Raw genomic sequence first — 26,770 nt, 5'->3', positions numbered from 1 at the left:
AAAAAAAATATTTCATTCAGTAAGTTTCATTCCCATGGTACTCATGAGCAAAATCTAAAAGGTCAGTGACATAAATATTAGATAGTATCCCAGGGCAAATGTATCTCCCAGTCACTATGCTACTTAAATATTGCTCCCTGGCAGGACACTGAGTGTCGATGAGGAAGGTAGGTTAGTGTTATTAAAGGTTTCTTGGCTACTGAAGCCAAGTTGACAGTCTTCTTTATAAATTTATAAATTGTGGGGGTTTATTACAATAAAAGTGAAGTTGGTAGATTGATAGTTACCTCAGCCCTTTATCATCTGTCTTATTCATCATAATCTACATTTTAAAGAAAGTAAACGTTTTTAATTACATTATAAAATTTTTGTACATTTGGTGGTAAATCTAGATTTACTTTAACATTATATTATACTAAGAAACAAATTTAAATAACATTCTATGCAGAAATATGAAAATTTATATATTTTGTTTTTCAGAATTCTCACAGACACTGGAGCTGTGTTCTTGATCTCATGTACCTTTTCAACACGGTGTACAACAAGTCTAAGCCTGCTGTCACCCCTAGGTGATTGTGTCCAGGAAATGCCCTCGTCCCTCTATTCTCACCCTTCCCTCAGTGATACATTTTCAGATATCTTCATAATACTCCATGCAATTCCATGCAATCTTCAGAATATTCCATGCGACTCAATTCAAGTATCAAAGGTTTCATGTAAGCTGTTACAGTGAAATAATGTTTTTTTTTCAAAGACTGCTTAAAGTTGAGCTGCCATTTTCCCTTTATTTTCCACAATTGGCTCTTCTTACTACCACTCAGGTTTAAATGCCAGAGTGCTGTAAAATTCAGTCCTGAAAAGACGGTTTTAAGTGAACTACAGATATGCCCAGCTGTCTTCTTTCATATTTATTTACATGCCATACAACTACCGTTGACAACACACTAAATTCAGATTTCCATGCACTGAGCTAATTGATTTCATCATATTTTTTTTATCTCAGTAAACGATGCAACCACCCAACATCATTCAGAATATCTATAAAGAACCCTAACTCTTCCTCTTTCTCTTAAGCATGTGACAATTAGCTAATTACTTGTGCTAATCATACTGAAATACATATCTGAATTCTACTGTCAATTTTTATCTACTAAATAAAACCATCATTGTATTTCATCTGAACCACACTGATAAACATTCCTAGCATGGTCAAATTATCTTCCTATATCTTTTCTTTATTTCTTCTAATCAATAGGAAACAGAATGATCTCTTTCAAAACCAAATCAAATAGGGTACTATGGATATTTCTGTACAATTTACTCTTGCCTATTCTATTCTAGCACTCCCCTCTGTCCCTCCCTTTCCTTTCTTCTCCCTATTTATTAAACACATGACATTTATTGCTAGATCATTTGACATTTGCTCTGACCTCTCTCTAAAGCAGACTTCTCTTTCAAGTGCCCACTCAAAGAGCAGCTTCTTAGAGAGATCTTCCTTAGCCATTTTACTGAAATGGATTCATTGTCATCTATCTTAGAAGCCTGACTTCAAAAGACATGATATTTTAAAAGATTTTTAGGAGACAGCATTATTACACTATTTTCCATAATTCTTGGTCTGTATGCCTTTACATGATTGGAAAATATAGGGTACCAGAAGAAAGAGATAGAAAACAAACCATGTGCGGTTCTATGATACAAGTGTTTCTCAGTGTGTGTATGCATGTGTGCATGTATGCACACATGTGCATGCATGTGTGTGTATGTGTGCATGTAGTAAACTGAAAAACATCAATTAAAATTAAATTTCTCAAGGTGGTATATTATGGAATCCAAGAACAAATTGTGGAAAGCATTGGTATATGTAACTGGTCGGCTGACATTTGTGTTAGGGTGAAGACAGAATAATCATTGAGGAATCTTATTTTTTAACCGGTCAACGAAAAGCAGGACGACACCATGTTAAATGTTCTGTTTCCATGAATATAAATACTAATTTTAAATCTTCTTGTTTACTGAATACACGAAAACACAAACACCTGTCACATGATTTTTCTTGCTTTTAGCCACTGTTGTACACAACTCTATTCTCTGTCTCTGATGCCAAGCAAATCAATCATGTAAATCCACATTGCTACTCTTGCTTTATACCAAACTAGGGGATAAAGAAAAGATAGTTTTAAATAGTATTTTGACAGATTTGTTGTTATCCAAACTATCTTCTAGATTTGTGTAGGAAATTTAGGACTTGTTATTACTTTGAATTTAGGGAATCAAGAAGAAGAATGATCAAATGTGGCAATACATAGCCCAAAAGCCATGGTTAACTTAAACACTGATGTCAGAGCTCAGTTGGCAAAGTGTTCCCTTTGAAATCATGAGGACCCCAGTTCAGCTCCTGACTTGACATTCTCTGTTTAGGAAACCATATAAATCGTGTGTGTGTGTGTGTGTGTGTGTGTGTGTGTATGTGTGTATACGAGCATATGTCACAGCACATATGTGAAAATAAGACACAACATTGCAGAGCAAGTACTTTCCTTCCAACTTTATGTAGGTTACAAAGATCAAACTCAGGTCATCAGGCTATGCAGCAAGTGCTTTCGCATGCTGAGCCTCATAGCTGGCCCTTAAAGAGTGAATGACTGAGAACTTGAAAAAGATGACCAGTCCTATCTCAAAGCAGGGGTTGTCCTGAGAGGTCCATGATCCCTCTGGGTAACTCACTTTATTTTAAAATACTGGACTTAGAGAATTTAGTCTCCAGCCTAAGTCACTCCATGTCTCAGGAACACTCACAGGTATCGTCCTTTGTTGACAGCGATAATAAGGAACTGGAAACACTTTTGTACACTTGTATTACTAACTTTCCAGTGGGAGAAACACATTGAGCACATTGAGTTTAGAGAACCAGGAACGTGGGTTGTTGGTTTTTAGAGATCTTTACACAGGTTCTTCTCTAGAATATATTTGACTATGCTCATACAGGGCATTTTATACAGATATAAGCTTTAAAGTTTTAGAGAAAAACCCAATTGGTTAAGAATCACAATAGATGGAGCTAGAAAACATCATTTTGAGTGAAGTAACCAAGACTCAGAAAGACAATTATCACATGTACTCACTCAAAAGTAGTTTTTAAACATAAAGCAAAGAAAACCAGTCCACAAATTACAATCCCAGAAAACCTAAACAACAACAAGGACCCTAAGAGAGACATACATAGATCTAATCTACGTGGGAAGAATAAAAAGACAAGATCTCCTGAGTTAATTGGGAGCATGGGGACTACAGTAGAACCTTGAAGGAGAGGGGAGAGTCAGGGAGGGGAACAGAGAAAATTGTAGAGCTTAATAAAAATCAAATAAAAAGAAAGAATCACATTGTGGTTGTTCACAAATACTTTAGGTTGTATCACAAGGTATCTGATATCTTTGTAAATATGTATTTTCTAACTATTATGCCACTTTACATAAGCCTACAATTTAATGTTAATTAGAAATAAAAATAAGTTGTAGCACTATAGATAAGAGATAGTGAGGCACGGGGGTGACACAGCCATTGGAATCTTACATTAGCCTTTAGATCTCCTGCTAATTTGCTAAATGTTTGGCTTAGACTAATTTTAATTTTGTTTGTAAGTCTTCTGTATGCAGTGTATCTATTAAGTAAATTAAGATAATGCTTTCTAGCTAATAATGAAGATTAAGCAAGGCAGCATGTAGATTATAGGCATAAAGTAGAAGCCATGATATTTTTTCTTCTTTAGACAAGTATGTTTTGATAGTAGTTACACTTTGGTGTTGATTACAGGATATTTAAACATGAAGATTCATAAGTCCTGGCATTATAGGCTTTGACTTAGTAGTTCAAGAGTGAATTGGATACTAAGCATTTGCAATTTTGAAAATCTCTTTTGATACTCTCAGGACAGTCAGAATAGATCACACGGCTGAGAGGTGAAAGAGCAAGTACTCCAAGGTGAATGGGAGAACTCTTACAAGGTCCCACCCCGACATGGGAGAACTCTTACAAGGTCCCACCCCGACATGGGAGAATTCTTACAAGGTCCCACCCCTTGAAGAACTCCAGACATTAATGACTGCCGAGAGCTGAAGAATTGGTCTGTGTCAGGGTGATCCAATCCTAACTGGTCAGCCCTATAAAAACATGATACGAGTGGCACTAAATAAAAGCAATAATTTTTATTTATAAACACACATATATGCATACACAGCAATAATAATAACTATCGGTAAGAAACAATGAATTTGAGTAGTCGGGGGCATGAGGAGAGTTGGAAGGAGGAAAAGGAGAGGGGCAATGACAAACATACAGTATTCAAATGTGAATGTAAAAAACAAAATATTAAAAAAGAGAAATTGTTGTAAGCCATATAAACCTCTCATCATAATAAGCTAGTGAAATTGAAATTCTTAATAAGAGAAAGGGGGTAGGGGAGGGACAGGGAGAGAAAAAGCCTAGGTTTATGTTTTTTAAAATAGGAGTCAAAAACACGTAATTGATAGAGATGTGTAATCAGACATAGAGATAGTAAAATCCTATTAGGTACTAAGCCAGTACCTAATCAGTAGAAGATAGCACCCTGTTGAAGGTTCTTTTGAGCCAGGTACCTGGCAGTATTTAAAGAACAAAAACAATTAAAAGCAACAATATATCCATTATAAGGTACGAGTTCTAGAATGCAACAGTGAGAGAAACTGACTGGCTCAGAGCAGGCGTGGAGAAGTGTTGGAAGTAGCTATTAAGGCTGTAGACACATGCTTCGTGTATGTTTTCAAGGTAATAGCTAGCACATGTAGCATAAACAGAATACCGTTGTAAGATTTAGACAGTCTGTTGCACTAGGAGAAAGGAGCCGATAGATGAGGGGGCTGAATCATGGCGGCCTGGACACTTACAATACCACCAGCAAAGTCTTCGTGTGCAGAACCCCATAACACATGGCAGTGGCTCAGTATTGTCAATTGCTCCCTGAAGACAAGCCTTGTCAACTGATTTATGTGGCCTTTCACTTGTCAGAGTGCCTGGCGTTCCAACCAAAGTCGACACAACCAGAAACTAGTGAACTTTAGGGTTTTAAGTAACTGAGTTATTTTTGAAAGTCCTCGACACAAGACTCTGGGGAGTTTATATCCACCAAGCCCAGGTGATTCTGCAACAACAGAATATAAACCCAACTTTTGTAAACTCAAAGAATATTGATGGTGAGAAAAGCTTCGGCAGCCTTGGTGGTAACCCAAAACAAAACAACCAACAAAATAAAGAAGCTCCCGTGCCCTACAGAGAGGAAACCGAGGAAGAGAAAGTGTGTGTGGTCTGTGTTACAGAGGCCCATTGTTTAGACATCACTAAGAACTTCGGCAGACCATCAGGCAAGTTTAGACCATTCCACACTATTTTATCTTGTTTGAAAGCTGATTGATTGGTTGAAGGTAATGAATGAAGAGAATAAAAGCTATTTACAGGACAGTGAAGTGATTTTTGAATATTCTTGCAATGCTTTTAATGTTGTAGAGATTTTGATGGGCTCATGAAAAGTACTTTAGCAGAAAATTTGGAAAACCCAATACTAATAGGAGATAAACTTTTTGACATTACCAGTGAATTCCTAGCAAAGCTTTACTTGTTGCTTACTGGCCTCATCAAAGAGGTTGAGTTTGTTTAAGTACCAAATATCCTTTTCTATATGAATCCCCCATTTAAGATAATATTCCCAAGTGTAGGTGCCAGAGCAGTAACTATTAAATGCCCACATGTGGTGTTTTATGGGAAGAGTCTGATAGTATTTTGTTGCTGTCACATGAATACTTGGCTTTTAAGCTAGGAATACACACGCTCATAATAAATGACTTTTATGACTTCACATACACAACCTTGATGCACAGAAAGTATAGAGCAAAGATTGCTTGTTTTATGCAGACTTGGCATGAATTCCACCCACAATTATAGGCAATAAGGGGACTGGATGAAGCCAATGAAAGCATAGGCTGGAAAATGGAAAAGATAACACAATGCCTTCACATAATACAGACTGTAATTGTTCAAATTGTAACAATATTGTTTTGTATTTTCCTTATTTCCCTCCGTGATCTTAAATGTTTCTGTCCTCTATAGTGATGCCAAAATGTGAGCTGTCTCACTCATCAGTGGCAACTCTTTAATCTTTATTTTTTGGCATAATCACACAGCCAAGGTAGTCATGGATGATTCATGCATCAGTTCATGCTCGGTGGCAGACTTTTCCTTCTCCCCTAAAAACACCTAAGCCTTTAAGAGCAGAGTTGGGAAAAAGTGAAGGTTGGAGACAGATGTTCTCCTGTTGTTCCTGTTGAGGGTTTGTATATTTCAGTATTTCCAGATTTGAGCCGTGTGAAACCTTTTCTTAAAAAATAAGAAGCCAAGCCAAATTCACTGGGTTTCAGGTCTGCAGACAAAATGTGAACCAGCTGGATCTGATTGGTAACGTTTGTGTGCAAAAAAACTTAGTGGCAAAAATAAAGCCAGCATTTTTCTAAACTGGAATCGACGTGTCTTTGGGCTATCTTTTCCATCTATCTTCTCTGGAGAGAACTTTGAATTTTGAAAGAACCTCAAATAAAATGTGCCAGATAATTCCTTAGAGTATCTGTTTGGAGTGTTTTCCAACAACACTAAAGAACAAGCTAGCATGTTGTCACTCCTAGTCAAAATGCAGAGGGAAGGAGATGCGGGGTCTCTATGCAACCTGGATTCTAGTTTCTCAAAACATGCCTTCTATGCATGTACTTTCAAAATAAAAAACAAAGAGGCATGTTCACATTGATTTAAATCCACAAACATAGACAGCAAAATCTGGCAATAGTGGAACATAATGGCAAACTTACTGGGTTTGCTGATGGCAAACCTTTTTTTTTTAAATTTTTTATTAGAAAAAAAAAGTTTATGCCTCCTCCCAGTCTCCCATTTCCCTCCCCCTCCTCCCAACCTTCTCCCCCTCCCCCCACTCCTCTCCCCCTCCCTCTCCAGTCCAAAGAGCAGTCAGGGTTCCCTGCCCTGTGGAAAGTCCAAGGTCCTCCCCCCTCCTTCCATGTCTAGGAAGGTGAACATCCAAACTGGCTAGGCTCCCACACAGCCAGAACATGAAGTAGGATCAAAACCCCGTGCCATTGTCCTTGGCTTCTCATCAGCCCTCATTGTTCGCCATGTTCAGAGAGTATGGTTTTATCCCATGCTTTTTCAGTCACAGTCCAGCTGGCCTTGGTGAGCTCCCAATAGATCAGCCCCACTGTCTCAGTGGGTGGGTGCACCCCTCGTGAACATGATGGCAAACCTTTACTCCATTTTCTAAGTAAATTTAGATGGAAATAACTGTCTTTTTTCTTCCTTCCTTCCTTCCTTCCTTCCTTCCTTCCTTCCTTCCTTCCTTCCTTCCTTCCTTCCTTTCCTTCTTGTCCCCAAAGACAGTGGTTCTTTGAGTAGCCTTGGTTGTTCTAGAACTAGTTCTGTAGGCCAGACTGACCTTAAACTCACAAAGATTCGCCAGCTTCTGCCTCCCGAGTACTAGGATGAGAGGTCTGTATCACCACTGTCCAGTTTACTGCTTATTATAAAAAAGTATGTAATATAAATTTAAACATATAATATAAACAAACAAACATATGCTATTAGGAGATAGAGCAAAATACAATAGTTTTCATAGTTTTAAAAACAAAGCAATTAAAGATAATCTACAGTAGAGAACACTCATTTTACTCCAAATTTCAATTCAGTTACCTGAAAGAATGCATATTTTTATACAGTCAAAGAAAGAAATGATGTAATTTTCTTAAAATTTGATCTAGTCTTTAGAAGGAAATGCTCTTGGCTGTTTGTTTTTTGTAGAGCTCCAATACAGATGATAGCTGCCAGCACCGTAGGACCTTATCAAGCTGCAAGAGTTACCATTGCAATTATGGGATACTCAAATCTCTCAGGTTGTATTTTGGGTGTGAAAACATGTAATATTAGATAGAATATAGGAGCACTTCTTATCCAAGCCCAATTTTACAATGGGAAGGTTATATCATGCACAGTTTATTTCCCTAACACTTTTAACCTCATTCTATATGACAGTCCATCATCAGAGGCTATCAGGGCCGGAACTTAACTTAAGGCAGGAACCTGGATGCAGGAACCGATGCAGAGGCAATGGCGGAATACTGAATAATGAGTGCTTGATCACTCAAGGCTTACTCAGACTTCCTTATCCTTCCCAGAACCACCTGCCCAGGGGTGGCACCAACCACAGTGATCTGGATTCTGCCACATCAATTATCAATCAATAAAATGCCTTAAATGCTTGCCTACAGGCTAATTCTATTAAGGTACTCTTTCAATTTAGATTCTGTCTTTAGCCAACACTGAAAGAGACTTCATTTTGATTATGGGAATGATCAACCAAGAAGACATTACAAGCCTAAACATGTATGCATTGAATATAGAGTTAAAAGATATCATAGGTCAAATGAAATTGACAGATATCTAAAGAACATTTTACCTAAATATCACACATTGAATATTCCTCTCAGGAGCCCATAGAAATTTTTATAAAATAGCTCTCATACTGGAATATAAAACAATTTCAGAAAATAAAGGAAATTGAGGTAACTCCAAGTGTATCTTCCCAAACCATGACTCAACTAGCGCAAAATCAATAGCAAAAAATATTTAGAAATTATATAAACTCTGGGCTGGAGAGATGGCTCAGCCATTAAAGGCTAGGCTCACAACCAAAATATAAGAAATTACACAAACTCATGGAGATTAAATAACACACTAAAGAAAGATGAATAAAAAAAATCAAAAAGGAGAAAAATAAATTCCTGGAAATAAATGAAAATAAAATTCAAGAGACCTGAACCCATGGGACACTGTAGTAGGGGGAGCGGCCTGCCACCCAGCTAACTTAATCTCCAAAATAACCACACAGATATTGTATTAATTAAATTACTGCCTGGCCCGTTATATCTAGCCTATTCTTGGCCAATTGTCACATCCTGATTTAATCCATTTCTACCAATCTGTGTAACACCATGAGGTTGTAGCTTACAGGGAAAGATTCTAACCAGCATCCGTGTGGGGCAGGAGAACCATGGCATCTGTCACACTGCCTTCTTCTTCCCAGAATCCAGTTCTGTCTTCCCCGCCTATCTAAGTTCTGCCCTATCAAAAGGCCAAGGCAGTTTCTTTATTCAACCAATGAAAGCAACACATAGTCAGAAGGACATCCTATACCAGGATACACTGATGTGGTTCCACCAGGGAACTTTACTATACTAAGTACCTATATTAAAAACTCAAACAGAGCACATATAAATACCTCAAAGATATACCTCAGGAGCTTAGAAAATCAGCAATAAACCCAATCCTAATCCAGAGGTAGGAGAAACAAAACCAAGGCAAAAAACAATCAATGAAGAAGAAACAAAAGTAAAAACAATTCAAAGAATCAATGAAATTGAAAGCTAGTTCTGTGAAAAGATAAACAAGATTGATAGGACTTTAGCCAAATTAATCAAAACAAAGAAAGAAAAGATCCAAATTGATAAAATTATAGATTGGTAAGGGATTTGAAAACATATACTTAAGTTAAAAAGCCTAAAAGAAATCATGGGGATTCTTGATACTTCTAAAACATCAAAATTAAGCCAAGAGCATATTAACATCTTAAACAGACCATAACAAATGAGAAGATAGAAACAGTAATAAAAAGCTTCCAGACTACAGAAAAGTCCAAGGTGAATATTTTTGCAACAGTTTTTTTTTTAAAAAAAATGTACTAAATGGGTTGCAGAATATTAACTATGTAAAGATGTGTTTCATTTTTTTATGTTGCTGAATATTACTTTAACTGTGTGAAGCTGTGTATATGTGCTTTTGCTGTTTTTGTTAATTATGTAAAGATGTGTTACATTTGTTTATTCTGCATTTGTTTAATTATGTAAAGATGTGTTGCATTTGTTTCATCTTACCTGCCTAAGGCATCTGATTGGTCTAATAAAAAGCTGAATGGCCAGTAGCTAGGGAGGAGAAGGATAGGAATGGCTGGTGGGCAGAGAAAATATTTGGTGGAAGAAATCTTTTCTTGAGAGAAGAAGAAGGAGAGAACAAGGGAGAAAGAGGAATGTGCCTGGAGTCGGAAGCTAGGCAGCTGCCAGCCAGCCAGACATGAGAAGCAGTGAAAGTAAAATATACAGAAAGAAAGGCTAAAAAGTCCCAAGGAAGAATGTAGATAAACAGATTAAGTTATAGGAGCTAGTGCAACAAGCATATGATAAGGCTGAGCATTCATAACTAAGAACAAGTTTCTGTGTCATAACTGGGGAGCTTGTTGGTGGCCTAAAAATCAAAAGCCTGTTACTGAATATAAGAATAAAACATCTTTAGTCATCAGAGAAATGCAAACTAAAACAACTCTGAGATTCCATTTTATACCTGTAAGAATGGCCAAGGTAAAAAACATAAATGACAACTTTGTTTTGTTGTGGAGAGGTTGTGGGGAAAGGGGAACACTCCTGAATTCCTGGTGGAATGCAAGCTGGTACAGCCCCTTTGGATGTTACCTTGGCAATTTCTCAGAAAATTAGGAAATGACCTTCCTCAGGACCCAGTAATACCAAAGAATGCTCAATAATGCCACAAGGACATGTGCTCAACTATGCTCATGGCAGCATTGTTTCTCATGGCCTGAACCTGGAAACAACCTAAATGCCCTGCGACAGAAGAGTGGATAAGGAAAATGTGGTATATTTATGCAATGGAGTACTACACAGCAGAAAAAAATAACAGAATCTTGAATTTTTCAAGAAAATGGATGGAGCTAGAACACATCATTTTGAGTGAGGTGACCCAGACCCAGAAAGACAATTATCACATGTGCTCACTCATAAGTGGTTTTTAGACATAAAGCAAAGAAAACCAGCCCACAAATCACAATCAGAGAACCTAGACAACAATGAGGACTTAAGAGAGACATACATAGATCTAATCTACATGGGAAGTAGAAAAAGACAAGAGCTCCTGAGTAAATTGGGAGCATGGGGACCTTGAGAGAAGGTTGAAGGAGAGGGGAGAGGCATGGAGGGGAGCAGAGGAAAATGTAGAGTTCAATAAAAATCAATTACAAAAAAAGAATAAAACAAAAAAGTTCATTGTTTTGGTTTGTTTTCATATTGCTGCGATGAAAACCATTACCAGAAGTAATCTGAGGAGAAAAATCTTTAGTTTACGTTATGTCTTACAGTCTATTACGAGGGGAAGTCAGGGCAGGAACTTAATGTACGAACCTAGAGAAAAACCTGAAGCAGAGGCCATGGAGGAAGTCTGCTTACTGGTTTGTTTCCAGTGGATCACTCAACTTTGTTTTCATACAAGCCAATACTCTGCCTACAGTGGGCTGGACCCTCTTGAATCAATTATTAATACAGACAATGCCCACAGACTTGCTTACAAACCAATCTGATGGAGGCATTTTATGAGTTAAGGTCCCATCTTTCCAAACGACTCTAGTTTGTGTCAAGTTGACAAACTAATAAGCACAGTCACCTACTCCAATCATGCTGACTTTATTCTGAGATGAAGGAATGGTTTAACTTAAGCAAATCAATAAATGTAAAGTTAATACTATATATAAAAGAAAAATCCACAGCCAACATCACCCTAAATGGTGAAAACTGGAAGAAACTCCATTAGAATAAGAATAGGTTGTCCACTATTCCCACTCCTTTTCGATACAGCACTTGAAACCCTAGCTAGAGCCCTAAGACAAAATAAGAAAAAGGGTACAAAGAGGAAGCAAAGAGGTGCTGTTATCTAAGAGAGGCGTCCTCACTCAGCTGTAGCTGCAAAGTCACAGTATATCAAATTCACTTATAAAAGCAAGTCACTTTTCTTTATAGAAGTAACAACCATGCTGAGAAGGAAAACGTGGAATTAGGTGCCATTTACACTAGCCTCTAAAACACTAAAATATGTAAATAAGAAAGTGAAAGACTTCTACATTTGGGAAGACACTAGAGGACTGAAAGATGTCTCAATGCTCATAGATTGGTAAAAGTAGTACTGTGAATAATGCTGTCAGGTCAATCATACTGCATCTCAGAAATGCTACAGAACCAGAGTAATAAAAACAGCATTACACTGGCAAATAAACAGAACAAACCTGTAGGCCAATGGAACAAAACAGAGACCCAGACTTAAGGACACACAATAACAGTCTCCAAACATAATGACCTAAAAAACTATCCCATGCTTTTAGCAGTCACTGTATTGCAAACTACAACTCCATTAAAATTTAATTTTGCCTGCATCAAAATGGCTGAGATTAAGACCAATGACAACAAATACTTTAAATGCCATGGAAGACACAGAGAATGAAGAATGTTCAGTCACTGCTGGAGGGAGGATGCAAACTGGTGGATCTGATATGTAAATCAGCATAGAGATTCTTTAGAAAGCTAAAAACAGATCTTCCACAAGACCCAGTTTATACCAATCCCGAGCATATACCCTAAGGATTCTGCAGTCTACTACAGAGATACTTGCTTGCCCATGTTTACTGATGCTCTGTTCATCATATGTAGGAAACAGGAGAAGATATGATGTTCATAAATTGATGAATGAAGGTGTTATGCTGGCTACTACCAGGAAGGAAAAGGTCACAGCAGCTCTGTTGCTGCTGAATTCTTGAATGAAGATGAAGGAGGAGTTGGAGAAGGAAGGGAAGGATGGATATGGTGAAAAAACTTCGTATTCATGTATAAAATTGTGAGGGGAAAGTATAAAAGTCATTTAGAAAAACATTTTAAATAATTTAAGAAAATATAAAGCTGGACTTAGAGGCAAACACTAGAGAGACTGAGGCAGAAGGTTTTCTTAGAGTATGAAGCTTCTCTGGGCTTTTCTTAAGGAGATTTAGTATGGAGGTATCTGGAACTCAGTGAACAGTGATTCAGTGTTCACTATTCACCTTGCCTCAGAAAGAACTAACACTTTAAAATATAATTTCATACATAATAAGTGTATTTCTGTTTAGTCTTAGTTGAACACATGCCATACAGTTGCTCAACTGTAACACTGCATTTAAGAAGCCACTTCTTAGAGTTTGTAGAAATTATCATCAGCCTACAACATCACCGTGACAATGCCAAGCCTGTGGATTTCTGTGATTTTCCATATTTCTCAAGTTTACACCGAGTCACTGTTCACTGAGTTTCAGATACTTCCCATGAATCATCTCTACAATTTTTTTGTGACAGCATTCTGGCTTAGAGATGATGACAATCATGCCCAGTAGATACTTGCTTGTGTTGGGTTGCCTCTCCAAAGCCACACTCTGCACTAAACTCTATTAATTTTCAAACATGACAGTAAACCTTTAGGGTTGTTTATGTTGATCATGGTTTATAATCCACATTTAAGAGTTGGCCTGAAAAGAAAGCAAGTAGAAGAAGGTTCTCTGTTTATATTATATGTTTGAAAGCAAATAAAATATAAAAACACCAGTTTTCTCCCGAGATCCAAGCCCTAAAAACATTTGGAATTCTAAGTCTTTAAATTAACATATATTAAAGGCAAAACTTACAGAATTTACCATGGTTATACATTTCTACATCGATTTGTAACTGAATTCATTTAAAAAAATGGTGTGTTTGTTTTTATTATTCTTTTTATTGCTAACTTAAAATATATGTGCTTGATCTCTAAAAAACACAAAAGCCTTTTCAAACAATGAAAACAAGATCCTAGAGGAACAATCACAGAGTTCTAAAGGGAAAAACAAATTTATAAGCGAGTGTCTATGAATTTCATGACCTACAAATTCACCATGGAGCCACTTTAATCCAGAAAATACAACATATTTGAATGCTTAGCAACTGCATAATAAATATGAATATAGACTAGAGAAAGTCTGTTGACTGTTCCTTGAAAACCAGAAGACTGTTTTAGCACCTGGATTGAATTTGAAGGAAACTAAACTTGAATTAGAGTTTTGTGTAGACACCAAGAAAAAGTCAGTGGTTTTGGCTCGTTCAAGAGGTTTATTTAAAGACAGAACTTAACATAAAGTTCCTGGACCACTGCCTTATGATTTGGCTATAAGAAATAGTTGTGTGTGTGCATGCATGTCTGTGCGCATGCGTGTGTGTTCTGTGTATGCATGTGTGTGAGAGGAGAGAAGAAAGACAGACAGATAAAATTGGAATGTCTTTCACAGTTCACTTTGCTCCTCATTTTATTTTTTTTTTTTTTTTTTTTTTTTTTTTTTTTTTTTCTTTTTTCAAAACTGTTTTTTTTTATTTCCTTCAGCAGAACCACTATGCTGCTATAACCATTATTATTCATATAACTGACCCCTATGGATAGTTTAAAAATAGAGACTGGTGGCATTTCCAGTGGAAGGTGTGTGTCTTTCCTAAGAGTTCTAGCAAAAGGCCAGAGACTGACGCTTACTGATCTCACTCTGGTCACGTGTCCACCCTGAACCTACCATTGTGGTGGGAAATGGAGTCCTCTGATGACTGGTCAGTTCAGTTTCATCTCGCAGGAGTTGAGAGTGATGGTCTGGCTCCTCCTTCACCTACTGCCTCTCCCTGCTTCTGTGTTTCTCTAGTTCATCCCCATGTATCACAGGGATTCAAAAGGTAGAGAATCGCAACAGGAGAGCCAGGTACTTTTCTCTTGTGAAGTGTGCATCAAACCCAATTAGAATGGGGTTTTTACCCCCCATAAAAAGCTTGCTCCTGTTGTACCAGTGAGTTCATCTTGCCTGGCCAGTTGGTTCTGTACATGGGGTTGGCAGCTGAGTAAGACCTGATAGAATTCTCCCAATAGCCTCCTTAGCACCTCATAGCACTCTGGGGATGAACCAGTAGACAGGGCACTCCCAGCTCAGATTCACTTTGATTTCTTTCTGTCCTCATTTTATTTCTAGTCTATAATCCTCCTTCTCAGTGAGCCAGTGATTTCATGACACTAAAAATTAAGACAAATATTTTAAAAGATAAGTTTGACCCTGTATTAATTCATCTTCACAGACTTTATTGTTCTTAAAGAGAGCAAATTTTTATGAGTATGGACAAATGTGCAATGATGTTCTACACACCATCCCACATCCATGGCTGGGTTTAAAAGACTGACTATGAATGCAGCAACTGATGAAATGGTTTTCTGGAGCCAGACCTTCACTGAGAAAGAAGCAGACAAATACTGTCAGGCAAGAATAAATCTTCTGTCTGTTGATTGCAGACACACATGATAAATAAAAACCATTTATTTATCTCGTTTATGATGTCTATGGCTATGAAGAAATGAGGTTATAAAATGAAACTAAATGCTAGAGTATGGAATGGCCAGAATGGTCTTTTCTTAAGACTGTGTATCCACTTAACACATAAGCACCCAATATTTCATGAAAGTAAGCTTGCTGTAGAAATATTGAAAACAATTTTCTTCCATTTCTATCTTTTCAGGTAGATACAGTCAAAACATAGGCAGCGTAGGTGATGTACACTTTTAAAAACATAACTGCTTTAGCATAGTGGCTTATTTTCAGTACTGACATGATCTCAAGTATTGGCTTGAAATAGACACCTACTACTTAGAACTTAGAAAAGTAGATCAGCATGCAAGAGCAGTGTTAGGAAGCAAAGACAGCCAATGTTTGTGTTCCAGTGAGCGGCTGCAGCAGCGCTTGTTAGCTCCTGGTTCTTCTGCTTAAAATCTGAACTGAAAAACTCAGCCTTAAGATGAAATGTAAAAGATTGAGGCAAACTCTAGTCTCTACAGTCTGTAAAGTAAGACCTTTCTTCCTGACTTAAGTATAAGGCAATCAATAAATATGATGCTCAGAGACAGAGATCCCTATACTTACGTAGCCTTTCTTATTTATGCTGTCATTTATTCAAAGGAACTTGCTCTCATTTGCTAGAAGGACCCAGTTAACTCTATCTGTAAGTACAGACGAAGAGCCAATTTTTTTTTAACCATGAGGAAAAATCAATTTATATTCATAGGATAAGATTTGCTAATAACGTGTTTTTACCTGGTAGATGTCATGAGTTAAGTACTGTATGGCATGTCCTTCATTAAATGCCACTACCGCAACTGTCATTGAAGTAAGTAGTGATGTTGGAAATTCTCCAAAATGTAAATGAAGGTGTATGTAGCTCATAATCTGAATCCTGTAGATGCTTACATCTTTGCTGAATCTACAAAAAATTCTCTTTAATATTATCTGGTTTCTAAAAAATACTAATAAAAAACATAGCTTTCTAGAAAAAGAAAGATTGAAGCTTTTAATTGGAAACATAATTAGAAGAATTCTAACAAGGGAAAGAACACTGATTGCCTTCTAGGACAGGGCTGCTGCCTAGGAACAGTATATATTGCTTTGCTCCCTCTTCTATGGGTGTAGTGATTCACCCTTTCCTGGTTTGTTTAGAGGGGCTATTGTGTATCCACAGCTGTCTGGGAGGATTGGGCAAAATCTGCCTCCTGAGGAACTGATGGGTTTGTTCTTAGCAGCCTTGTCTTTACCCACACAGAGCTGTCTTATTCTCAGAGTTGTGAGTGAGTGTGAAAGAGGTTCTCAGACTGAACAGTGAGTGCGGACTGAATTTTTCCACATGAGGGTAAGAGCAGTGGCTCCTACACTTGGCTACAATAAGAGTTATCTGGGTGAGATTGGTTTTATGTAAGAAATTCTGTTGATATTTCTGAGGATGTTTCAAGTTGAAGAACCAAAAATTCAATGTCAATTAATTCCCTTCGGCTTGGAGCTGTGTTTGTGGCTATCAGGGTCTTCATTATAACAGAATAATTATTCCAAATAAAATTGGGGGAACTTCTGTGGACACTTAACAGAAAATCTTGAAGATGTGTATGGTCTTTGTAAAGTATGAGAAAAATCCAGAAACAAAACCCTGGAAGCCCAATTGCTAGACTGGTTTTAAATTTAAAGCCCAAACAATAGTTTTAAAATAGTGTGTTTAGGATAATAATAATTGTCACTTGATACACTGAATCTCTTTCTCAGTGCAGTGTTCAGTCTCTGATAAGCTCCCCTAGGGTAACTACAGGGTACATCTCTTGTGTTGTGGATCAAGGTCATGGCACACAAAGGGCCTGCTTGTCATTTGAAATACATCTCCTATTGGATACTATTAGATCAGCTAGAAACCTGACTCAAGGAAAAGTTGAGTGTAGCAGTATGCCAGTGATTACTGTTCATGGATATCTTCCACACGTTGCAAAAATAGAGGCGGCTCTAGAGAACCGTGTGGAAGAAAACCCCTGTCTGCAGGCAGTACGTGCATGGTAATCAAGTTAGCTTTGTCTGGAAAAAGTGTCTAGAAGTAAGTCTTACTTCTAGGTTCATTTCTAGAGGTCAGTGATTTGAAAGTACAAATATGGAGATTGGTAAACATCAAAGTGATGGGGAGTGGTGTGCGGAAGAATAAGTACTAATAATGGAAAGTGGGCACTCTATAACAAGGTAAAGTTAATTGGTTAGGCGATGTAAGTCTGCGGGGTCAATTTTCACCATCCCTATATCCATGCAATGAAATATTCTGCTCTAATGGACAAGATGACATAGTCTCATCGTATATTTACAAAGCATTGTAGAATGATCCAAAAGGAGCAAGCTTTAGTTCAATGAATTAGAAGAATATATATATATATATATATATATATATATATATATATATCTGTGCAAAATATTGACTCCTCTTGTTCTTCAAAAATGATTTCAAATAGACTAGTACCCATAATCCTTTGCTTTATGCTTTGTATTCTGGCATATGTGACAGACATGTTCAAACATGAATTTGTGCTTCCCAGGATAATGATAAATGAATTGGATCAGTATTAGGGAGTCATAGCTTTATATATTTTGTTGGAGCTACAGTGGCAGAGATAGGTTAAATATATACCAAATTCATTTTCCTTCCTACCAGGCACAGAAGTGGACTGTGTTACCCAGCTTCCATTGCACATTAGTCAAAGTGAAAGTGATGTACGAGGCACTTAGGATTAACTCACCAAAGTATCCAGAGCAGTTTTTATATTCTTCTTCATTAGCGGGGTGGATGTGTTGGATGGATTCTATGAACTCAGAGGAGAATTCAGTCACCTAGTAGGAGAACACTAAATAGCTTGGTGACATATGAATTTTGATAATCTTCAATTCTCATTCCATCTGTTCTCTTCATAATTGTTTTATGTTGGTGAGTAATTAAGTCAGTGTTAATCTACTGATATTTGGTGTTATTAGTCGAAGAAACTAGTCATATAGACACCTGCATAAGAATGTGCAGATTGAAGTGGGATACTGCCACAATATAAGTATCAACTATGCAGGAATATGTAGCAGTCATGTAGGTGGGAAATGCCTACTGGAGTCTGGGAAGACACAAAGCCTTCATTCTCTACAGAGGCCAATAATTCTGTACAACAAGAAAGGGAGATTCAACATCCAAACTACTCTAGTTCAGATGGGACATCTTACTAAACAGCACAAATGACATTATAAATCGACTATTCCACATTAGCATTATGTAACGTTTTCCAAAAAAAAAAAAAATGGTTACTTGAGATAGAAACTCAATAGTTTTTCAAAAAGAGATGAGAGGATTAAAATGCGAGCTCTAATACTGAATAGAGTTGGCTGTAGACCATGAGTAAGAGATAAGACTGAGCAGTGCCACAGTCCTTCCAGTTACAACAGCCTCATCAGGTCTAGGGCACTGATCAGCTTGCAAGAGAAAAAGGAAAACAGCACAGGCAACCTCTTTGCACTAGACGAGTGCAACGCTGGGTCACCAGGGAGAGACAGTTCACTCTCTGGAAACTGACTGTCAATGGTGAGACGGGAATGACAGCAGACAGAACACACATGAGCTGAAGTTCAAGTGCCTCTGGGATGTCCTATGAGCTGTTTTCACAAAACAGTTCGAGCATCTTAAGAGAATGTTGTCAGAGTACCCAACCCTAACTAAGCCCAAGCCTTAAATTTCAGTTTTCTTTTCCTTACATTAAAGATTACCTTTAAAAGAGATTTAATTTTCATCTTATCATTAGAAGTTAATCAGCAGATCTGTTAAGTCCAAGGGGAGAGAAAAATAAATCAAAGGAAAGATATACTTCAGGCACAGAACAACTTAAATCCTATATAAAATCAATAAACCCTGTTGAGCCCATCTTGACAACGCACATCACTTTGTAGTCTGTTCCCACAGTCATTCTGAGGTTGGCATGTATCTTGCTTTGTTCACTGGCATATTTACAGTATGAAAGGAAGAGATTCTTGATAAATGCCTGTATATTTGGTCTTAGTCACCAAAAATCCTGCTGCACCATCCAACAGTCACCGGTTATACTGCTGAAGGAAACACCAGAGGAGAGCTGTGCTTGTTAAATTCCATCTTGGTCAATCCAGCCTCAGTAGAGTCATGAGTATGAGTGTCAGTACATGATCAAATCAGTGATTAAAACTGTTCAGCTAAGTAGCTAAATAGTAAATGATTTTAGGTCCATGTTTGGAGCTGACTTTTGGTTAAATAACTATGAAAAATGAATATTTTTAGCATGTAAATGAAGCCTTATGTGCTTTTCATATTAAAAATCAATAAATGATAATCAGTAGTAGCTTATCAACTTAAAAGGTGTATCACTTTCTCATAAATGAGAAAGAAAGCAAAACCAGCATATAACCAAAATAGTAAATGCAATTGTCTTCATGAACATTTTTTGGTGGGGGTTGACTGGTTACCATTTTTATGGTATAGTAGAAAACAAGATAGATGTGTGCGTAGGTAAGTAGATTAAACAGACAATCTTTAGATGTGGGAAGTGATGAATACTGTGAATATGTTTTATTATCATTGGTTAATAAAGAAGCTGCTTTTGGTCAATGGCTTAATAGAGTAAAGCCAGGCTGAAAGAGATTTATAGAGAGAGTAGGAGGAGTCAGGGAGAAGCTATGTAGCCACTGTCAGAGACAGATGCTTCTGTGGGTCTGAAACTTTGACAGTAGGCCATGATCTCATGGTGATGCACAGATTAATGGAAATGGGTTAGTTTAGGGTATAAGAGCTAGCTAGACATATGCTTATGCTATTGGCCGAACAGTATTGCAAATAATATGGTTTGTGTATGATTATTTCAGGACTGAGCAGCCGGGAACAAATGAGCAGCCTCCCCCAACAATCTTTCAATTGGATGGATAACTTACTGAAGCATGATCTGCTATGAAGCATGTGCTGGAAAGTCATGCATAAAGGTTCTTCATTCTGGGTAATGCTCCTGCAAGCACAGGGCACTTGAAGGATTGTCCCAAAGGTTCCCAGGTAGGCGGCCTTGCAGCTGTTACTCCCAGAACAAGTAAGATCTTGCTTGCCTAATGTGCTCATGCAGGTCTCATCTTCATGACACTTCCGTGTCACACGGGGCCAGCATTCTGTCTGGAATGTTCGATAGTGTGTTCTAGGGAAAGAGTGAAGAACTGGAATTAGCCTATGAATAGAGAGATTTCCCCTTAGTATGTGATGCTCTCTCACCTAGTGAAACACTCACATGGGGCAAAATGAGGTCTAGGTTCCGGTCCAAATCTAACTTTGTGCTTTCAAATGTCGCTATACAGAATGTGGAGAAAAAAAAAAAGCAGTGAAACTCTGCAAATTACTGTCCTTTCATGCAGATGTCCTTTACCACTATATATTTATCACAATGGGTGATGATTTGCAGTGCCAACTACCTGAGAGATTTATTAAAAAGCTTTAAACGTTGTATGATATTAGAGCTAACATTTAGACACCGTCCCCCACCAGAAAAATTCAAAGAAGGCACTTCCACACCAGTTTTCCTACACAATGGGATAGACATTATTCTTTAGTCTTTATTTTATTGATTTTTATTGAGCTGTACATTTTTCTCTGCTCCCATCCCTCCCTCTTTCCTCCCTTTCAACCATACTTTATTCTTTTTCCCTGTTTCTAATTATACCAAATAGAATTTACAAAATTATTTTGAGACCTTTAACTAAGGCTGGGGAACATGTCTCCCCAAAAGAGATTTCACAAATTCTAATGACCTGTCCGGTCACCCTACCAGATGAGAATGAAGCTCAGACAATGATGGGCAAGACAACAGCTTGATTAGAGCTGCTTATAAATGAAAAACCTTGGTTTTCTATTTAAATGTTAATACCGCTTCAGCCTCCCTCAAGATTGACTTGGAGGTGGGGAGTTCACTTAATCTATTATTTCCTTTTCCCAGTGAAGAAACATTGACTAAGTCTCCCTTTTGTTTGTTTTCCAGTAATAATTTGACTCCTTTAATTGACTTATTATGGTCAAGTGGTTGAACCTGTCTTGGCCATAGACCGTGACCAACCCCGCCCCCCCACCACCAAGTTTGATTACAAAAAATTAGACATAGCGTACACATGACAAACTTGTAATCCCATGATTTAGGAAACTGGAGCAGAAAGACCTAGGCTAGTGTGAGACCACTGGGGACTACCTGTTAAAACACCCTCTCCATTTATTTCTGATTCTCATTTTTTATCCCTACATTTCTTACTCATATTCCAAACTGTCTACATAACCATGTGTTTCTAATCATTGGAAAGATAAATTCACCTTGGACATAAAATCACATGTGCTAATGAGAACCTCAATGAGAAGACAAGAGTCAGACATATTGAATTCATTCATGGTTCCTAAGCATGAGTACCTGCACAGGCCAGTTGGACGTCAGCTTGCAGCTAGAATGGAAATTTCAGCAGAGGGTGCAGATTACACATATTGTCACTCCAAATCTTCAAGAGCCTCTCCAGCGAAGTAGCCCCTAAGCCCTGGTGCCTCACCCTGTTTAGCTTCTGGCTTCCTTTTCTGTTGCTTTTTGCTTCCAATACTCCATCAGAGGGTGGCAAGCACTTTCAATGCCATTGCAATGTCTTGCCTGTTGGATTGCTTTGTGCCCTCTCAGACAGTAATTTAAGAGTGCTACTCAGTCGTTTCTTTCATTTAGGTCCAATGCTCCTTTTGGGAGCATTCTTTAAGTTGCAACTTTTTGACTCTCTTTCTTGGACTCTTTTGTTTGTTTGTTTTTGAGGTTACAACTTAATTATGACATTTCTGTTATCATTCATGATGCAGATGACCCTATTTTTACAACAGTTTCCTCCTTTCATTTTGAGAGACAAGGAATTAGACTCCTTGGTAGGCAGGCAGATAGGCAGAGGGTGCCATAGTAAATTTCCAAGATGACTGGCTTCTTCAAACTGATCAGCCCCTAAGTTAAGAAAGGAAAACTCCTGATTTGGACCTTGAGATTTCTGTCCAGTGCTCCAATGTGGGTCTCTGTCTCCTTTATCGCCTGATGAAGGTTAATATTCAGGAGGATGCCTATATGTTTTTCATTGGGTTCTCCTTATTTAGCTTCTCTAGGATCACTAATTATAGGCTCAATATCCTTTATTTATGGCTAGAAACCAAATATGAGTGAGTACATCCCATGTTCCTCTTTTTGGGTCTGGCTTACCTCACTCAGGATAGTTGGAGGTGGGTGGTCCTTGGACTTCCCATAGGGCAGGGAACCCTGATTGCTCTTTGGGCTGACAAGGGAGGGGGACTTGATTGGGGGAGGGGGAGGGAAATGGGAACCAGTGGCGGGGAAGAGACAGAAATCTTAAATAAATAAATAAATAAGAAAAAAAAGAGAAAAACATAAAAAAAGGAAAACTCTTCAGAGACTTAAAATAAAAGCCCCCGAGAAGAGATTGGAAGTTTTTTGGTTTCCCGAGCTTCTCATTTGCTTAGTGGAGGGTCTTTTCTGTGTGTCTGCTGCATGTGTGTGCTCCTTCACCCCCAGTAAACATTTTCCCTAATGCAGATTCTGTCTACAGTGCTTGCGATTTCTCTGCTTCTACCTGTTATTTTTCCCTGTCTTTTAATTCTTGATCTGGCAGAGAAAACAAACTCAATTGAAATCACTAAACTCTATCACATTTCTCCCTCAGAACCCTTTTAATCTGAAATCACTCATAACTCTATATGTTACCTGTTTTCTAATTAACTGTCGTTTTTGACTGCAGCAAGCGGCTGGACAGACACTTCTAACTGATGCCTAGAGAGATGCCCAATTCATGTGTGTTTTGAATGAACAAACAAATAACTAGCTTTACTTTCCTTCGTAACAGACTGCATGAGCTTGAGAAAGCAGGGAAGGAATACATTTCTGACATTGAGTACACAGGTTTGCTGGGAATGCCCATGCCATAGTCAGAAGTACCTTGTTCTTCTCAATCCACAGGCTGAGAAAAAAAAAGCATTTATTCTGAATTTTGGAGAGTCATCTTGTCAAAATTAACAGCCTTTTCCAACACAACAGGCCATGTGGGTTGGTAGCCTGGTAACCCAGTATCCAGGGGTTTGAGGGCAGAAAAATTGTCAACTAAAGGCTGATCTAGTATACATAGACCTTATCTAAAACAGATAAAAAAAAACAAACAACAACAGAGATTCTGTAATCAAATCATTAAGAAAAAAAGACTAATTAAAAGCTGACTGTGGACCAATGAGATAGATGAGGGATGGAAGACAATTTCAAAAAGCTTGATAAATAGAGCTAAAATTGTAGAACCCACTTGGTGGAAGAAGATAACCAACTCACGAAAATTGTTGTCTGCATGCATACACACACACACACACACACACACACACACACACACACACACACACACACAATGGCCTTTAAAAAGATACAGGCCATCACAATTCAACACAGTGGGTTTCTTTATTGTAAAATCCTACTCTGCATTTTACATTTGAATTTCAAACAGGATACCACACATGTACCACAGATTCACAATGAGAATTGTCTGGCTTTATTTTGTCTGGCTTTATTTACACCGTTTTGGACAATGGTGGGAACTCCAGCAATGGAAGGAGATCAAATGTTAGGACTGGACTATAATAAATAAGGTGCCGAAATAAGAAAGCAAGGTATGTGTGTTTTTACTCACCTGCATAATTCATCATTTCGGCAAGTGTGAATTACACTGAGGCAAGTGGGGGGTGGGACGATGTTCAGAGCACATGGCTTGCTGTGAAGGGTTTCTTTGGACTGCTGACAGGGTATATCAGATTGAGCACAGTCACAGAAAGCCAACATCTGGGCAGTGTTAAAAGGCATATTTTGATAGAAGAACCGTATGGCTGCTTGGCAGTGTTTCACATCACACAGATTTCCATTCGCTGAGCATGCTTTAAGGTAAAGGGCCAATTGTGCATTGCAAACCACGTCCCCTACGCATGCCTCTGTCACTTCCAAACAAGACTGCATCTGTTTGAATCCTGAAAGCAATAAAATGCCTAGGTCATAGAAAAATAAGCAGAAGGTTGTACATTTAGAACCTGTAAACAAAACTATAAGGATTCTAGAAGCTGAGGACAACGGTGTATCAGGGTGCTATGAGTTCTTTAAAAGTATAAATTTACTGAGGCTTGAGGGTGCACTGTTTCAATCTTCTTTCATAAATACGATATGCTTATTGTGGCCCAGATTGGTGGGGAATGGATAGGACCAAAGTGGAGCTTTTTTTTTTTTTTTTTTTTTTTTTTTTTTTGGTTTTTTGAGACAGGGTTTCTCTGTGTTGTTGGAGCCTGTCCTGGAACTAGCTCTGTAGACCAGGCTGGTCTCGAACTCACAGAGATCCGCCTGCCTCTGCCTCCCGAGTGCTGGGATTAAAAGCGTGCGCCACCACCGCCCGGCCAAAGTGGAGCTTTAATGGAAAAAAAAAATCTCTAAGTTTCTCAAAATCAAGTAATAAGTCTTCAGAAATAGATTTTGAACTATGTAACTTATTGTATGCTCACAGTCAGGAGCCAGAGTCATTGTTTGGTCTCAGTTAATTGGGGATGCGTAGGAAATTCTAAACAAAGGTTCTACATAGTTCTGCCTATGAAGATGCTCACATTCTAGTGTATATATATATATATATATATATATATATATGTATTATATTTTACTTATGTATAAAACTGCTCTCTGCCATCACTACAGACATACACAAAACAGTTAGTTGGCTTGTATGATCAAAATATACATAAAATTGACCCAAACTTTTGTTTTAATAGAAGAATATTTCTCAAAACATCCATAAATAGAGGACAAAAGGGCAAAGCTATTGTTTTCATAATACTCACTGGAAAGAATATCATGATTTTGCAGCATGTTTTATACAACCTTTAAACTATATAAATTATTTTATATCTGTATATCGTTAAAAATTCTGATAATAACATTTAAACCATATCATCTGGTTTATAATGTAGATAAAAAGATAGTTTATACACATTACCATGGTACAAAGGAGTAGATAGATCCCATTTGTATTTATTATCCTTTTTTGTGTTATCTGGAAATGAAATAAACCAATTTACTATTGAATATTTTTCAAAATTTCCTATAAGCTATGCATGCATAGTCAACCAAATATGTATAGATGTGTATGACACTTATTTAACTTTTAATATTTAAAATTAATGAGAGATAGATAAAGAAAAATCATGCAGGAAATTAAAAATGTCTTGATTTTGGATTCAGTTACTTGAAAATATAAAGTAATGTTAATCACTAGACCATGTACAGTGAAGCAAAAAAAAAAGATCTGAAGACAAAAGAACAGAAGGAGTATTCTCTAAAAAAGGAGAGATGGAGAGAAAGAAAAAGAAAGTACAGGAAAAGAAATTTCCATAAAATCAGTATCATAAATCAGGTAGAAATGGAATTTTACAATCATTTCCACCTCTGATTATCTTTGTCTCTAAGAATTCTTGGGACTCATGCAGGTAGAGTTAGAAAATTTTATCGACAGAATCGTTTATTCTACAAGCATTAGCTGGGTTTTGACTGGGTACCAGGTGGCATATTGAGAATAGCAACATGCAGTCCTTATGACTGATACCTCAAGGCTTCCTGAAAAATAAACACAGCTAAAGCCAACATAAAACAGAAGAAGCAACAACAAGCCGGTGGAAAGAGTGTTAAAGAAAGCAATGTGATCAGAATTTCATTTAAAAACATTTAATGTACTTATTTTACAATTGTTACTAAGACATCAACTTTTTCTGATACAAGCATTCTTGCAAGACTGAACTTGTCCTTGTTGAACTGTGTGTGCCCCTTGCATGTGAGCCTACTGCAAGCAAACTATTGTACAACTATAGGCAAGTTCTTAGTGCTGGGGGCTCTAACCTCCATAGACTCTGTACTGCCCTAACTGAACTGTATAATTTTATTTTTCTATTGATTAGGTCAAGGAATCATCATTTCTTTTAAAATCCAACATCCTGCCTTTCTGAGGAAGAGCTGACTTCTATTTCTGTGGGACAAACCCATATTAAATAAAACTTCAAAGAGCGAACAAATAAACAAAGACCAGATTTTGGTGAGTCATACAGATTTTCTAAAACATGGACATATCAATACAGTAAGCACCACTACTTGGATAAACTGGCAAGTCTATGATATAGACTAAAACGTATTCAGGAAACTACCTTTTACCCATCAATTTATAACCACTTTCTTGTTATTGACTGAATGCTTATGCTCTGCTTTCAAACATGAATATTAATGCTCTAACACCAAGTGTGTGTGTGTGTGTGTGTGTGTGTGTGTGTGTGTGTGTGTGTGTGTATAGTGTTTTTAAGGAATCAGTGAG

The 26,770-nt window shown here is 37.6% G+C and overlaps 1 protein-coding gene across 1 annotated transcript in view; it reads right to left on the bottom strand.

Moving 5' to 3' along the window:
- Gfral (GDNF family receptor alpha like) overlaps positions 1-26,770 on the bottom strand; it is a 47,453-nt gene that overhangs the window by 5,578 nt on the left and 15,105 nt on the right. The window contains exons 4-6 of the mRNA XM_075967747.1: positions 25,409-25,465; positions 24,071-24,401; positions 20,276-20,526 (exon numbers count right to left, since the gene is read on the bottom strand). Coding sequence (XP_075823862.1) covers positions 20,276-20,526; positions 24,071-24,401; positions 25,409-25,465 — 639 coding nt within the window. The remainder of the gene's footprint in view (positions 1-20,275; positions 20,527-24,070; positions 24,402-25,408; positions 25,466-26,770) is intronic.

The sequence above is a fragment of the Microtus pennsylvanicus genome, chromosome 3 (genome assembly GCF_037038515.1).
Source record: "Microtus pennsylvanicus isolate mMicPen1 chromosome 3, mMicPen1.hap1, whole genome shotgun sequence".
In the NCBI taxonomy this organism is placed as follows: Eukaryota; Metazoa; Chordata; class Mammalia; order Rodentia; family Cricetidae; genus Microtus; species Microtus pennsylvanicus.
Note: the sequence above shows the minus strand (reverse complement) of the source record. Positions and strands in the feature narration are given on the sequence as shown.